The sequence below is a fragment of the Neomonachus schauinslandi genome, chromosome 3 (genome assembly GCF_002201575.2).
Source record: "Neomonachus schauinslandi chromosome 3, ASM220157v2, whole genome shotgun sequence".
In the NCBI taxonomy this organism is placed as follows: Eukaryota; Metazoa; Chordata; class Mammalia; order Carnivora; family Phocidae; genus Neomonachus; species Neomonachus schauinslandi.
The window spans coordinates 76,332,231-76,346,437 of record NC_058405.1 but is presented as its reverse complement, the minus strand read 5'-3'; the positions used below and the strand labels follow the sequence as shown (position 1 = coordinate 76,346,437).

The window sequence follows — 14,207 nt, the reverse complement described above, 5'->3', positions numbered from 1 at the left end:
GTGTGGGGTGTGTGTGTGGGGTGTGTGTGTATGTGGTGTGTGTGTGGTGTATGTGTGTGCGAGGTGTGTGGGGGTGTGTGTGTGAAGTGTGTGTGTGTGGTGTGTGTGTGGGGGGGTGTACGTGTGGTGTGTGTGGGGTGTGTGTGTGTGTGTGGAGTTAAAGGGTCGAACGTGTCTCTGTTCCTGTTCTGTACCACTAGCCCACGCGGCTGGACGGCATGCCTATTTCCACCTCCCCTCACTGGACAGGGGAGTCTGACTTCACACACTCTCTCACACACTCTCTCTCAGGCTGTGCTGTTACCTTTCATTATGATTTTTATTGTGGTAAAATATACACAACATAGAATTTGTCATTTTAACACTGCTTCGGTGTGCCGTTCAGTGGCACTGAGCCCATTCACTCTGGTGTGCCGCCGTCACGATCCCCCCGTCTGCAGAGCCCTTCATCTTCCCAAACGGAGACTCTGTCCCCAGTACAGAGCGCCGCCGTCCCCCCACAACCCACGTTAGCCCCTGGCACCCACCATTCTGCTTTCAGTCTCTATGGGTTTGACTACCCTAGGTACTTCAGGTAAGCACTGCATCATTATTGTAAGTTAACAAAAAAGAGAAAGAATTAAACCTCATGTTTCCTTTCCCCCAAAAAGTCACCCAGAGGGGAATAGCTGAATTTTCTCCAGCAGTGTTGAGCCAGTACTGAAGAGAAAGTTCCCAGGAGACAACCTTGTGCTTCACACCTCTGCTGGCTTCCCTAGGGCCTGTTCACTTGATTCCATCTCTGTGCTGTGACGAGGCCTGCAGCGTGGACCGGGTGACTCTTGGCTGTAGGGTGCATTCCAAGGCCACTCTTCAGGAGAGGTAACGCGGGATTTTTAATCCATATAATGTCATATTCCCTTGTGCAAATATGCATTCTACTAGTTTACCAATTTTCGTGTCAAGCTATGAGACATCATATTTAAAAAGTATTACTGATGACATTCCAGACATCGGAGGGGGACAAATCCTTGGCAAGAGGTACATGAGTCTCTGAGGGTTACTGATATCCAGTGCGACATTCTTTATACTTTACACTCCATTAATTTTGTTTTTGTCTCATATTCATGATTTGTGACACTTCTGTCATGCATAAGTAATTTGTAACATGTCATTTACTCCTAGAATTTTAGAATAGCCATCAAGAAACTCAGTTAAGACCCAGGAAACTGCCTGTTTTAGACAATGGGTTAAGTATAACTATACTGGTTAGAAATATGTACACAAATTCAGTTTGAAAGTAAGTGGAATAATTAAACTTACTGTATGGAAGCAAGTTTCTAACAAAGGAAGCACTAGAATTCTAATATAATCAATTGCTCTTTCATCTGGAAAACTTAAAAGCAGAGCTGGGTGTTGCTTTGTAGTGGTGTTTTTCCTCCCTGTAGATGACTTGAACAGCTTTTGAATGTGTGTTCAGACACACAGGTCCAGCGGGGGAGACGGTGCCCACGTTCTTTGGGTCCCTTTCGAGGTCCATCTGTGGTGAGTTTTCAGACGCCTGGCCTCTGATGCAAAATCCCATGTGTGGTGACATCTCTCTTTGTGACCCTTATCCCGAACTCTCTGGAGGAGATACTCATTCTCTCAACCCAGAAAACGAAAGCTCGTCCTCCTTGGATTCAAACAGTAGTCAGGATTTGGTTGGTGGAGCTGTTCCGATTCATTCTGAGAACTTTACAGAAACTACTGATCCCTCTAGACGTAACCACTCGCTGACAGAGCCAGTGCTGACTCAGGATACGCTGACGACCAGAAGCCAGCTGCATCAGGAGAGTGGCAACATCGTCAGCCTGACCACGCAGACGTCCCTCCAGGTAAGGCAGTGACTGGCCTTGAGAAGGACTCATGCCAGACCCAGGGGATGGGAACCCGGCTCACCATAGAATGTGGGGAGACCGGATGAGAAGGCTTTTCCGTCTTTCATAACTTCTTGCTCTTATATGTGTGGAGAATATATTTTAAATTAAATTTCAAGAGTCTTTTTTTTTTTTTTTAACTAACGGGTACTCTGTAAGGATAATGAGCAGCTGCATTCTTTTACTCCTTGCAAATCCAAGTACTTAGCACAGCACCCCTAGCTCCATTCCTGATTGAGAGAGATAGTCAAGGGAGCATCTTCTAAACAGTTCCTCACCTTCATTTACCCTATGATGTTTTCTGCCCAATACTTAAATGCACTTCATTCACCATCAGGTTAATGGCAATTTAGATCTCCCGAAGCTTCTCTTTTCCCTCTCTGTTCCTGTTTTTTCGAGATTGCTCTGCTTTGACTGATCGGTTTGGCTAGAAATTGATTGTCGGTTGTGATCCAGGTCCAAATACTGCAGAAGAAGTTTCTAGAAAGAAGGTTTAAAATCAGGTTTGCAAGGAGTTGGTGACTACAGAGAGCTGGGGCTTTCAGGCAGGCTGCAAGGCTAGAGGCAGAGAAGTGTCAGGGAAACCTGGGCACCATCCCTGCTTTCCCTTTCTGGCGAGGATGTGGCCGTTCCTGAATTTGACTTAATGTCTACAAGCATTTCCCTAATATAAGCATATATACTGTTGGAATACATTCTTTTGGGGAAAAAAAAATGATGCCAGCCTTTAGTATAAAAGGGCCTAGTCACAGCAAGAGTGAGGCTCCCAGGCGCCACGAGGTCCTGCCTGCACACCCCGCCTTGCTGTCACTGCTCATGGGCAGCCAGCTCAGGGGCTCCAGGTCCTGGGGAGGCACTCTGGCATGTTCTGCGTCTGCTCTCGAGAGGGGCCTCCATTTCCACGAGGTCATGTACCCTGGTCTCATGATGTTAGACACAGTCGGAAGTCAGAGTGTGAATGGAGATGTGTTCCTTTCAAGAATAGCACATAGGTTATATGTTGATCTAAATCTGCAATACTTTTTCTCTGAACTACAAATTCCATAGAGAATTTATAGGGAGTTCTATGCAGAAAGCATTTGTTGGCTTTGGAGAAAAATAATTTGTTTTTCTCAAAATAAAGGAAGAAGAGCTAAGGGAAGAAAAGCAAACAAATTAGGCATTTAAAATGTAAAATACTGGGGTGCCTGGGTGGCTCATTCGGTTAAGTGTCTGCCTTCTGCTCAGGTCATGATCCCAGGGTCCTGGAATCCAGCCCCAAGTCAAGTTGGGCTCCCTGCTCAGCGGGGAGCCTGCTTCTCCCTCTGCCTCTGCCCCTCCCCCTGGCTCGTGTTCTCTCTCGAGAGCTCTCTCTCTCAAATAAGTAAATAAATAAAATCTTTTAAAAAATAAAATAAAATGTAAAATACATACTTCTGTAGTGGAGAAAGAGTCTTTACTTGACCTTGTTCTTCTGAGCCATCCCATAATTTGTATAACTTCCATGATAACAGTAAGAAAAGGCAAGAGTTAGCCGAGTTGCGAGTAGGCCCAGGAACAGACCGTGGCCCACAGGCCGTGGGCGCTGAGCATGTGTGCTGCCCTGAGGAGGAGGTGACAGGCCCTGAGAGCAGGGGAGAGAGGCAGAGAGGTCCTGCCCCTTCAGCAGCTAACCCCACCTCCCCAGTCAGATGCCTTGCCAAATAGTCTAAAATACAAGTCTTGGGAGACTCTTAAAATTAAATCTGAGACACAATTTCATTACAAGATGCTGAAGTTTCTTTGATATCAAGTCAATTGGTTTTGATCATAAACTTGCTTTACCTTCACAAATTTTGTAGGGGCAAGTCTGAGTAGCTAGAATTGTGTTCCCAGTGACTACGGTTTTTCAGAGTACTGTCAGCAAATAAAATCACCACTCATCTTAATTGTGTAGCTCGTCCCCAGTTTCGTGATGTAAATTCTACGACTAAGGAGTGAAACATCTCGATTTCAAGTCATAGCAAAACCAACTCATTCTCTACCTTTTTCTGTTTGTGTTGTTGGTGAGGTGGGGGTAGGAGTAAGCATTATTATTACAGCCATATGAATGTAAAATCATTTAGTGTAGAAGATTGGTGTATATAATGGCATTAGCTTCTTTTCAAAGACAATTGTCAAGGTAATCATGATCTACATAAAGATATTTTCAACTCAGATTATTATGACAAGAAAGTTATAATTATATGTAAAATGAATGAGAAAATGTTACCTTCAAGATACACAATGTAATTTATTAGTGAAAGGTTTATTAGCCTTCTAAGATGTGTTGTCTTATAATTATTAGATACTTTGGTAAATATAAATGAGGCATTCTGAATTCAGGAAAGGAATTTTTAAAAAGTGAATCGTTTCAGTTTTCCCCCTATAATTAAAGACAACAAATAATATTTTGAACCCATTAAAATGGGTTAATCTTTAAAGGCAAATAAGAGAGACACAACTGTACATCTTTGGGAGATTGACCCTCTTCTTTGTTTCAAGAGCCGGCCAAGTATTTAGCTCAACAGTTCTATTTTTTTTTCAATCCATTAGATTCCAAAAGGCAATTCAGACTTCCTCTTAACATGCTGATTCTACAAGGTCGGGAACATACTTACTTCTCATAAAGAATTTCCTTTCAGCAGCTTGGTATTAGGAACCAAAGGACTTTCAGTTCCTTGAGTTTGTGTTTAGTTAGCTTGGTCCATGGGCTCATTCATAATTCAGGAAAGCACAGAATTTCTGTTTGAGAAATGCATAAGGGCAGCTAGAGCCTATATGTAGTGCCCCCCGCCCCCAGTTTTAGTGATTACTATTTATTTATTTCCAATGGAACTTGAAATTCCTACCTAGGCATTCACTCATATTTTCAGGTTTTTTAACCTCAATTCCCTCCTTTTATCCAGCTTTATTGAGATATAATTGACATTTGCCATTGTGTGAGCTAAGGTGTGCAATATGATGATTTGATACACATCTGTATTGCAAAATGCAGAATGGCACCTTTGTCTTACAGGGTCAGATTGCTAATGCATGATGCGTTTGTTTCCAAAAACTGTATTTTTACACAGCAGTTTTCTTGTGGGTGGTTTAAGACCACCCAGAATCTGATGATGATAGTTCTGGTGCAGGATAAAGCAAATAGGTGGGAGAAGCTTCTTTAGTCTGAATGACTCAGTTCTAATCAAATTTTCCCTATACACACCTCCCCAGAAAGGAACAGACCGAAGATATTTGGGACATCATTTGCTAAGGTACTTGGGAGAATGAGGCCAGCCTGTTTACTTACAGGAAAAGCTCTTTTTGGTGATGTTTTTAGCCATCATTGGAAATGTCAACATGAAATAATAGAAGGAATGGTAGAAAAGGTATGAGATGATCTGGATTCTAGTTGCTCAGTCCTTGAAAATACCTGTTTTTTTTTTTTCCATGTTGGCAAAATGAGTATCATTTGTCTCCCACGGTAGCATTAATGAGGTTATTATGGTCATACCAATTAATCAACATATTTGATGAAACTATCTCAGATTATTGAGAGTTCTTTCAGAAGCTTCTATTTCTAGATTCTCTCCTTTGACCTAGGGAAAAAAAAAAATCTTTTCCTGTAAACTTACCTGATATGTCACCAATGCCAAATTAGTGGTAAATAAGTGAATGAAAGCTTACTGCATAAAATGAAGGTTCTATTCATTTGCAGTAACGTGCCTTTGGCCGATGCCTCCAGAAGTCAGGTTGCTGCCCTTCTATGATAAGGGACAGATCTATACCACTTTGCTGAGGATATTTGCCCTAGGAAGAATGTGAGCCTTCCAGGAAGATCATTAAAAGAGAAATCATTTCCAAACCACCTCTAAACTTTCTCCAGTGGGTTAGCAGAAGTTTTAAATGCAAAGAATGAGAGTGTCACTATTTATTAATCGTCTTTGTTCTTTCAAAGAAGAGACTAAAAGGATCCTAACATCTTTACCTACAAATGCTTCAAAAGAGTGCAACATAGAAACAAGCTTTAAATGTTTGAATGGGGTCAAAAATGAGCAAAAGAATCGTTTGTTAATACATTTTGTTTCCTATGGGTCACATTATCATCTCTGCAGTGTTATTTGGAAATAACACTGGGATGGAAATATCATCTTTGCAGTGTTATTTGGTGAGTGACTGTGAGTTGTTATAAAATCTTTGTTTTATTCTCAGAGTACATATGTACCTGGATATTCAAACACCATTAATGAGCTGCTGGTCCATATGTTATTGAAGTCATGTGTACTACTAGTAAAAGTTATTTACAATAATTTTTAACAATGATAGCTCAGTAGCTTTCATTTGTAAGGTATTGTTTTTCAAGCTTTCCTTTCTGTTGCTGTTTTAGGAAGCTTAAAGGACTTGCTTCTTTCTGCAGTAGAAGAATATGGATGGAACCCAGCGGGCACTCACCCCTCCTTTTAGGCTTATGGACTGAGCACAGTCTGGACCCTGTGTGGCTTCTGGAGGAAAAAAAATAAATCTGAACCAAACTGATGGCATTTTAAGCCTTTCAACCAGTTGCTTCTGAGCCAGACCAGCTGTAAGCTGAAACCTCAAGGAAAAACAAGAAAAGACTCCAGGCACTCATGATACTCTGCATCTTTCCTAAACAAGAAGCTTCCATGCCACAAGCGTAACTTCAAAGGCTGATGGCTCGAGTTCGCAGCCTATGAGATTATGAGCATATAACAAGAAACAGAAATGCATTCATGCTTATTTTCATGGCGAGTGTGGTTTTACCAGACTGAAGACCCAGAGTATAAGTTTTCATTTACACTTTCTTTCCAGAAATAATTTCGTATAGCCGATTATCCTACTAAAAGTCAGTGTCACATTAGTTACCTTAGTTTTTATGTAGAGTGGTTCAAAAATGAGTGTTTGTATTTGATGAAGCTCACTTTTTCATCATCTGATTAGCTTCGGAGGTTAGAATAGACTTCATACTGCCTGCCTAAATCAGGGGTTTGTTAGATGAAGTTAACTAGCCTAACTAGGAATCAGAGGAGAGCAAGTCTTTTCCAGAATCAACACTTGTAGCCTTCGCCACTGAACCCCTGCTGGAGCTAGTGGGGAGAGGGGCCTGAGCTGGGGAAGTGGTGCAGAAAGAGTGCCCACCGCCCTGCATGAAAAACCACTTAGCACACGTATCCTAGAGACTTGTATACAATGATTAACATATTTCTTTGAAAATCAGTTGATACGGAAGCATTTGTTAGTTCTGTCCCTGTGATTGAGCTTAGAAGATCCAGAATTCCTCTCTTATAGAAGAGTGATAATTTATAAAGACAATGGTTTCTTTTCCTCCACCCCGCCCCCACCTCCTGCCTCTGACAACCACCAACCTGTTCTCTCTACCTGTGAGTTTGTTTTTGTTTTTGCTTTTTTGCATTGTATCTTATACCAAGGGCTTTAGAAATTACTGCCTATCTTGTTCCCCTACTACTGAAATGTAACACCACGTATGTCATCTTAGGAGACTACACTACATACTAGAAGCCCAATTTGTAAGCGGCCTATAGGTGAACAGTTCCTCGGGGTCCTCATGGAGTCTGACCAAGTAGCCCTCCGACCGTGCACATTTCGTTAGCACAGTAATCTCCTACCTTAGCCAGTGATGCTGGACTTAAGTGTGGTGTCAGGCGCCCCATCCCTGATATTTACACACTAGAATTTTCTCTACGGCTAAGACAGAAATGAACCCAGTTCAGTCATGAACCGGGGGACGGTTCATTTGCTCTTAATTTTTATGCCCTGGAGAGGAATTACTAGAGCAGGATTGATCTGTTTCCTCCTTGAACCTACATGATCAGCTCTGGCCTCTGTCTTTTAACTGATTACTATTAGCTGAGTCACATTTGCACTTAAAGGAGTCAAACATGACTGTGTTTGAGTGCACTAAAATACTTGGTTTCACAGTCGCCCCCTCCCCCCCCCCCGATCAGTGTCTTTTACCTAATATTAAACTGAACATGCAAAAACTCTTTCTTAGGACATTTTTCTTTCTTCTCACTTACTAGACCATGCTTTTCTCTCTCTGTAAGACATGAGGAAAATCTAATGAGCCCTCTTCCTCATGGCTGGGCCAGTTTCTCTCCCCGTAGTCCTAGGCTCTAATATGTGTGGATTAGCTTGCCTGGGCTCCGTTCTTCTCGGGACCTCAGTTCCTTGAACCAAAATAAGAAATTGGACTAGTCTCAGGGTGACTCATAATCTTTTGTGTCCGTCTAGTGCCCTCTTTTCTTTTCCTTTCTTAACATTAACCAATGGTTTTTAAACTTTGATAACTCGCCAGCTCTTATGAGAGTTGCCTTTAGGAAAGTCATGTAAAATATTTAGGATTTGACCACAAGATGTCTATGAAAATGCACGCTAGAGTTTCCTCGAATGGCTTCACTGTAATTCACATATGCATGCCATTGTTTGCAATCTGATCGTTTTGTTTTGACAGAGGGATGATCAAAGTCGGCCAGGGTTGTGTTCCTTCTGGTGACCTGAATATATTTTCCACATGTAGAAACCCTCCTCGACTTCAAAGACAAATACTTGCTGGAGAAAGCTAGATGGATGGGCATGAGACTGTAGCCCCAAACCCTGAATCATCACTTTGGATCACTAAGGAAATGCTTAGGTTGAAAGTCGATTTCATTTGATACTGCATTTGAAAACTCCGGGGGCTGTTTTACCAAGATGAAGACATTTTACCACCGCCCGCTGCAGAAACATATAATAATGTTAGATTCTATACTCTGTGTAAACACTTGAGAGGGAAAGCCCAGTCTGCATTTTGCACAGTTGGAATACCCTACAGCGCTCGCAGGAACTCGGCCGCGAGGGTACAGGTCCCAGGAAATCATCATCGGGTCTGGGAGTGAGAATCGGGGTGACTTCGAATGTTGCAGAAACCCACCAACAAGAATGAGACAAGGATTTGGGGAACAACCATGTAAAGGCATGGTTTTCTCACTTTGTGTATATGGAATATGTTTTTCAAATATAGAGTTTTCTACTTTAGATAAAACGTTAAGTTGCTATTACCTAGTTAAGCTCTATTGTCTGTGCTAAGGGTAAAAAAAAAAATGTTGAAAAGAAAATGAAAAAAGCCCATCATTGCTTGAAGGTCACCAGCTTGAATCGATTTAGATGTCATCGTTACTATTTTGCATACTGGAATTTATAAATTTGTAAATTTTCATTTTCTTATACAATAGTTTTGTAATGCCCTTTTTTATATGTGAATAAAATTGTTACCTGGTATTAGTATTGACATGTCCAGTACAAAAATGATTGGTGATGAGAAAACGTATTTGCTCTCCTCCCTTGCTCTCCATATGGGGGCCTTGCTAAGTCCTGATCCTTCCAGTTTAACCCTTCTGGCCCTTCAAATGTTATGAGGGGGATTTGAAATCCTTCCTGGTGAGCTGGTTGTATTCTCAGGCATGTCAAGCTACTGAAGAATGCTGTGAGTTATTTGAGAAGCTTTGGCATCAAGATTTTATTATGATCTCTTCTTTTTCCTCCTTCATTTTATGACATAAAGAGGGAGAGAACGAGAGGAAGGGGAGGTTTGATATTCATTCTTTCCAGAGGTCAGTAGGGTGTTCTGCAGAGGAGAGGACTAACTCCCACAGAGTAGCACTGGTCACTGAACGAGTTTCTTCTTTCCTTCCCAGCTTCTGACCTGCCTTCCCTTCAGTAAAGCTTTTAACGCTGTTATTAGATTTTGAGAGAGGACTTAAACTCCCTGGGAAAAAAATTGGGTTATTTTAAAGTGACACCATATTCTCTCAGCTTGTTAGTCTGTGGTGTTAAATGACACTATGGATTCCCTGAAGGGGAGGACATTAGCTTCTTTCCCCCTTCCACACCTCCACCCACACCCCAGCTCCTTGGCTCAAGTACCCTTTTCCTGTGTGCGTGCAGTCTGGTTGGGCTTTTGGGTACCATCCTCTCTGAGAAAAGGAACTCAAAGCTCATGCGGTTCTAACAGGAGGGCTGCAGTACTCTGTAGTCACATAAACAACTTATTTTTCATTATTACCACTATCATGAAGGTCTCTTTGCAGTTGGCTTCTTGTCATTCTCAATTTGTCTATTTGTCCCATTTTACCTTGAGGAGGTATTGTCTGATTTTCTTAAAAGCTATTTGACACCCGATAAGCTATGTACACGCAGGTTAAATTTATCATCAGTCATCTTGAAACTGAACAACAGGCTGAGAATTTCCAAAATCTTCTATAATATCTAAGAAATTTCGGTATGGGGGGTATGTGATTCTAGTCATGTAATTAGACAGAATCAAGTCAACAGCTCACAGTAATGGTGGTAATGTCACATTTCCGCCAGAGGAAAGTCACGGGGTCTCTCCTGTAGAGATCAAGGAGATCAGGGTCCGGTCTGCCCATAAACCAGCAGGGGCATTTGAATTAGTGTGATTTATGGCTGCTTTCAAATTAGCCTCTCCAGAAGACATGAATTTTAAAAACCACTTTCTCTGCAACCATGGGTGGTCTTGTGAAGCAGGTTTCAATTATTAGTCCTTAAAGACAGGATTTTGTCTTTTTATCTTAATTTCTAATGGCATTAACTAGTCCTACTGAAGACAGAACTAGCTATGTTCTGTCAGTTTTGTTTGGTGTTGAGTTGAGCCAGCAGAACTCTGCAGAGGGATTTTCCTTACCTGGGTTGACTGTTTACAGTCAACAGAAGATCTACAGAACAGTCCGTTGGCAATCCTTTAATAGCAGGTTAGGGAGGCCAGCTCCTCTCAGCCAGGCGCATATCACCCGCTTGGTGTTATCAGATACGAATTGTTTCCCTTGAAGTTCTAAACACAAATTTAGTTCCTCTTGGAAGCCTCGTTCTGAGAAGATCATGTTTCCTATGTCCGTCCTTCCTCCCTTCCTTCCTTCCCTCCTTCCTTCCCTCCTCCATCCATCCATCCATCCATCCATCCATCCATTCATTCATTCATTCAGTATACACGTGTGTACAGTAGTTGTATAAAGTATGTACTTGGTTGCAAATGCAATGCCTGGGCTAAAGCAAACAAGGAAATATCAGGGAGAGAAACCTTTTAAATTTTTATAGAATAGGTCTTTGTTGTAAAGACCTAAGTGCAAATTCTTCTGAGGCAGGGGGAGCAGTGACATCCCGGGGAAGGTCTGAGCGGCCCGGCAGCTGGGGGAGGTTCCAGGTAAGCCAGGAAGGACCCTGTGCCCCCCCCCCACACACACACAGGGACGGGTGGAAGGAGCTAGCACGTGGAGAAACCCTGCTTGCTCTGGGAGTGCCGAGAAGTGCCGTGTGGTGGGAGGGTGAGGAGCAAGGGGAAGTTGCTGAGGCCTGAGTGCCAGTTTGACAGGTGTCTAGTGTTCTCTGCCCTGGGCCTTCTTGAACTTGACCCTGTAGGGAATTTACTTCCCTTCCCACAAGTGAGTGACATGACATAAAAACTCGAAAATCTCTGGTCTTTCAGAAGCTTGGAAGTCATCAAACTAGGCAAGGTAGACCTCTTTCTAGACTCAGAATAATCCCAGTCATTGAGAGGACATGGCCACAGGGCTGGGGCGCAAGGGGTGGACCGTCAGTCCCTGGTTAGGAAATACTGACCTGAGATCTTTCTCCTGTCATCGAGGTCACCTTGGTCCTTCTGATTTTGAGAGGGATAGCGCTGAACATGAGATCTATGTGTAGGACTTGGCTGAACCCCCTGCTAACATCAAATCAACACTCTGACCAAGTCCCTGAGAAGATGTAAGTCAGCGATGACGAATCCTACTCCCCTCCCCCACCCGCCCCGGCTCGTGCAGCCACGCCCTCCCAGAGCCCGAGGACAGAGTCACCCACCAACCATAGCCTTTCTGTCCTGAGCCTGTGGCTCAGACTCCTGGTCCGGCTTGACCCTGAGCTCCAGGCACCCCTGTCATCACATCTGAGTGAACTTCTAGGGTGAAATGTGTTTGTCCCCCCATTTCTCAGTCTTAGCCAGGCACCTTCACCCAGGAGCTAACATCTTGCCTGATCATTTTTTTCTCAGCTCCTTGCCCTTGTCTTAGAAATGTTGCTGCTTTGCCCTTGTTCCTTGCATGGCTGAGCAGCCACTCCCAGGAGATCCAGAAGGAGGCTGGCCTCTGGTTTTGCGTGGCAGCAACTCTTAGAGGCCTGTGCCTGTCACTTTTCCTGCTTCTTCACCTTCTGTCACTTCCACGAGGCGCCACGGTGTCCATGGCTGTGACCCATCTGCTCCCCAGCACTGGGCACGCCTGCTGGGACACAAAGCTGCAGGCCACATCTCTTCGGATATTTCAACCTCAGATAAGTCCACTGAGAGGTAAACAAACGGGCCAGCTCAAGATGGAGCCCAAGCATACAGTTGAGAGAGGAGCCATGCAGAGAACCCCAGATCCTCCCCGAATCCTGTTCTCACCCTTGAGGGAGTTCACCCATGTGTTCTTCGGGGGCCCAGATCAAACAGGCAGCGGCCGTTGCAATCATGTGATGAAGAGTTGGCATCTTTCTGTAGAATATTTATATATTTATTTATGATTTTTTAAAGGTTTTATTTATTTATTTGACAGAGAGAGATACAGCAAGAGAGGGAACACAAGCAGGGGGAGTGGGAGAGGGAGAAGCAGGCTTCCCGCTGAGCAGGGAGCCCGATGCGGGGTTCGATCCCAGGACCCTGGGATCATGACCTGAGCCGAAGGCAGATGCTTAATGACTGAGCCACCTAGGCGCCCCTAGAAGGCATTTTTTTAAATGAGATTGAAATCAGTAGACTTTGAGTAGATCAGATTATTCTCTATAGTGTGGTGGGCCTCGTCCAATCAGTTGAAGGCATTAAGAGACTAGACTGAGGCTCTCGAAGGGAGAGGAAATTCTTCCTCTTTTCTGCCTTCAGATTCAAGCTGCAACATCAGCTCTCCGCTGGGTCTCCAGCCTGCTGGCCTGCCCTGCAGATTTCAGACTTGTCAGCCCCCACAATCTCCTGAGATTTGAAAATAAATCTCTTTACACACACACACACACACACACACACACCATATTGGTTCTGTTTCTCTGGAAAACATTAATACAAGGACTAACTGATCACTCAACCCCCCTACCCCCCACCCAAGCTAAATAGATACCAGTGACCAAACTGGTGAAGTGTCAATGTAAGTGAAGTGTTCTCTCTCAGGCAGACCAGTAGAATCTCATGGGGCTCAAGGCTTTCTTTCTTTTCTTTTTATTTATTTATTTATTCCAAGAGAGAGAGTGAGGGGAGGGGGAAGGGCAGAGGAGAGGGAGAGAGAGAATCTCAAGCAGACTCCACTCAGAGCGTGGAGCCCGACGTGGGGCTCAATCCCACAACCCCAAGATCATGACCTGAGCCAAAATCAAGAGTCGGATGCTTAACTGACTGAGCCACCCAGGTGTCCCATCATGGGGCTCAAGGCTTTCTTAAAAGCCCAAGTCACATAATCTAGAAGTCCTTGGTCTGTCAGACAGGAACTACTGTGACTTCTCATCTTTCTCTTCAGGCACCATTCCCTTTGTGCTCCTTCTCCTTTTCTTTCCTCCCATCAGTAGCTCGGATTGAGGTCTCCGTTCTCCACTCTCCATTCTTCTTTACCCTATGGACTCGGCCTCTTGCCACAGCGGACATCCCACATTAAGGGAAAGGCCTGGCTCTAGGTGGCTTTGATATGCTGACTAGCTACTAGTTCAGGGAGAATAAGAGAAAAAAAAAAAAGCCATGGTTCTATTCTAGAAGAATGGCCAAAATGATTCTATCTGAGGGTAACCTTTGCATTAAAACTCATGATTGTCATTCGTTATGAGACATGCAAAGTAGCCCGTAATATGATTTCACCCAGCTGAGAACTATGGAGTCCTTTTTAATTAGTCTGTCTCTTCAGCAGTCCAGGAAGTAGACTTTACAACAATTACTTTGTTGTAAAGAGTGTGATGCACAGAAAGAGCCTGAGGTCTTCAGTGACTCAGAGACAGGGTCAGAGCAAGAGCCTCTGTCTTCTATACTTCTCCAGTGTCATTTTCATGAATCCAGTAGGAACTTGTTCCCCAAGACCCAAAGCAAAGTCCCTGCAAGCAAAACTTCTCCCGTCCCCAAAAGCCAACCCCACCTACATCATCTGATGAATCGCTCCAAGGAGAACTCTTTGTTTTCATTGTAGACACAGGTTCTGCATCGCTCTCTAGCTTTGGGATTTGGGGTCCCAGGAATGGCATCTCCAGGACGTTTCTCTCATTGGTCTAAAGGTGCAAACAAATTCAGTGGCCAATTTC

At 43.6% G+C, this 14,207-nt stretch overlaps 1 protein-coding gene across 5 annotated transcripts in view; it reads left to right on the top strand.

Moving 5' to 3' along the window:
- Positions 1–8,516, top strand: part of TNFRSF19 (TNF receptor superfamily member 19) — a 79,432-nt gene extending 70,916 nt beyond the window's left edge. For 2 of the 5 annotated variants that reach the window (XM_021678332.2, XM_021678331.2), the window contains 3 exons: positions 759–861; positions 1,460–1,856; positions 6,265–8,516. In XM_021678332.2, the coding sequence (XP_021534007.1) occupies positions 759–861; positions 1,460–1,856; positions 6,265–6,273 (509 nt within the window). In that variant the 3' untranslated portion in view covers positions 6,274–8,516. Of the gene's footprint in view, positions 1–758; positions 862–1,459; positions 1,869–6,264 lie in introns of those variants that run through there. The other 3 variants (XM_021678329.1, XM_021678330.1, XM_021678333.2) reach the window with 2 other exon arrangements.
- The last annotated feature ends 5,691 nt before the right edge of the window (positions 8,517–14,207 follow it).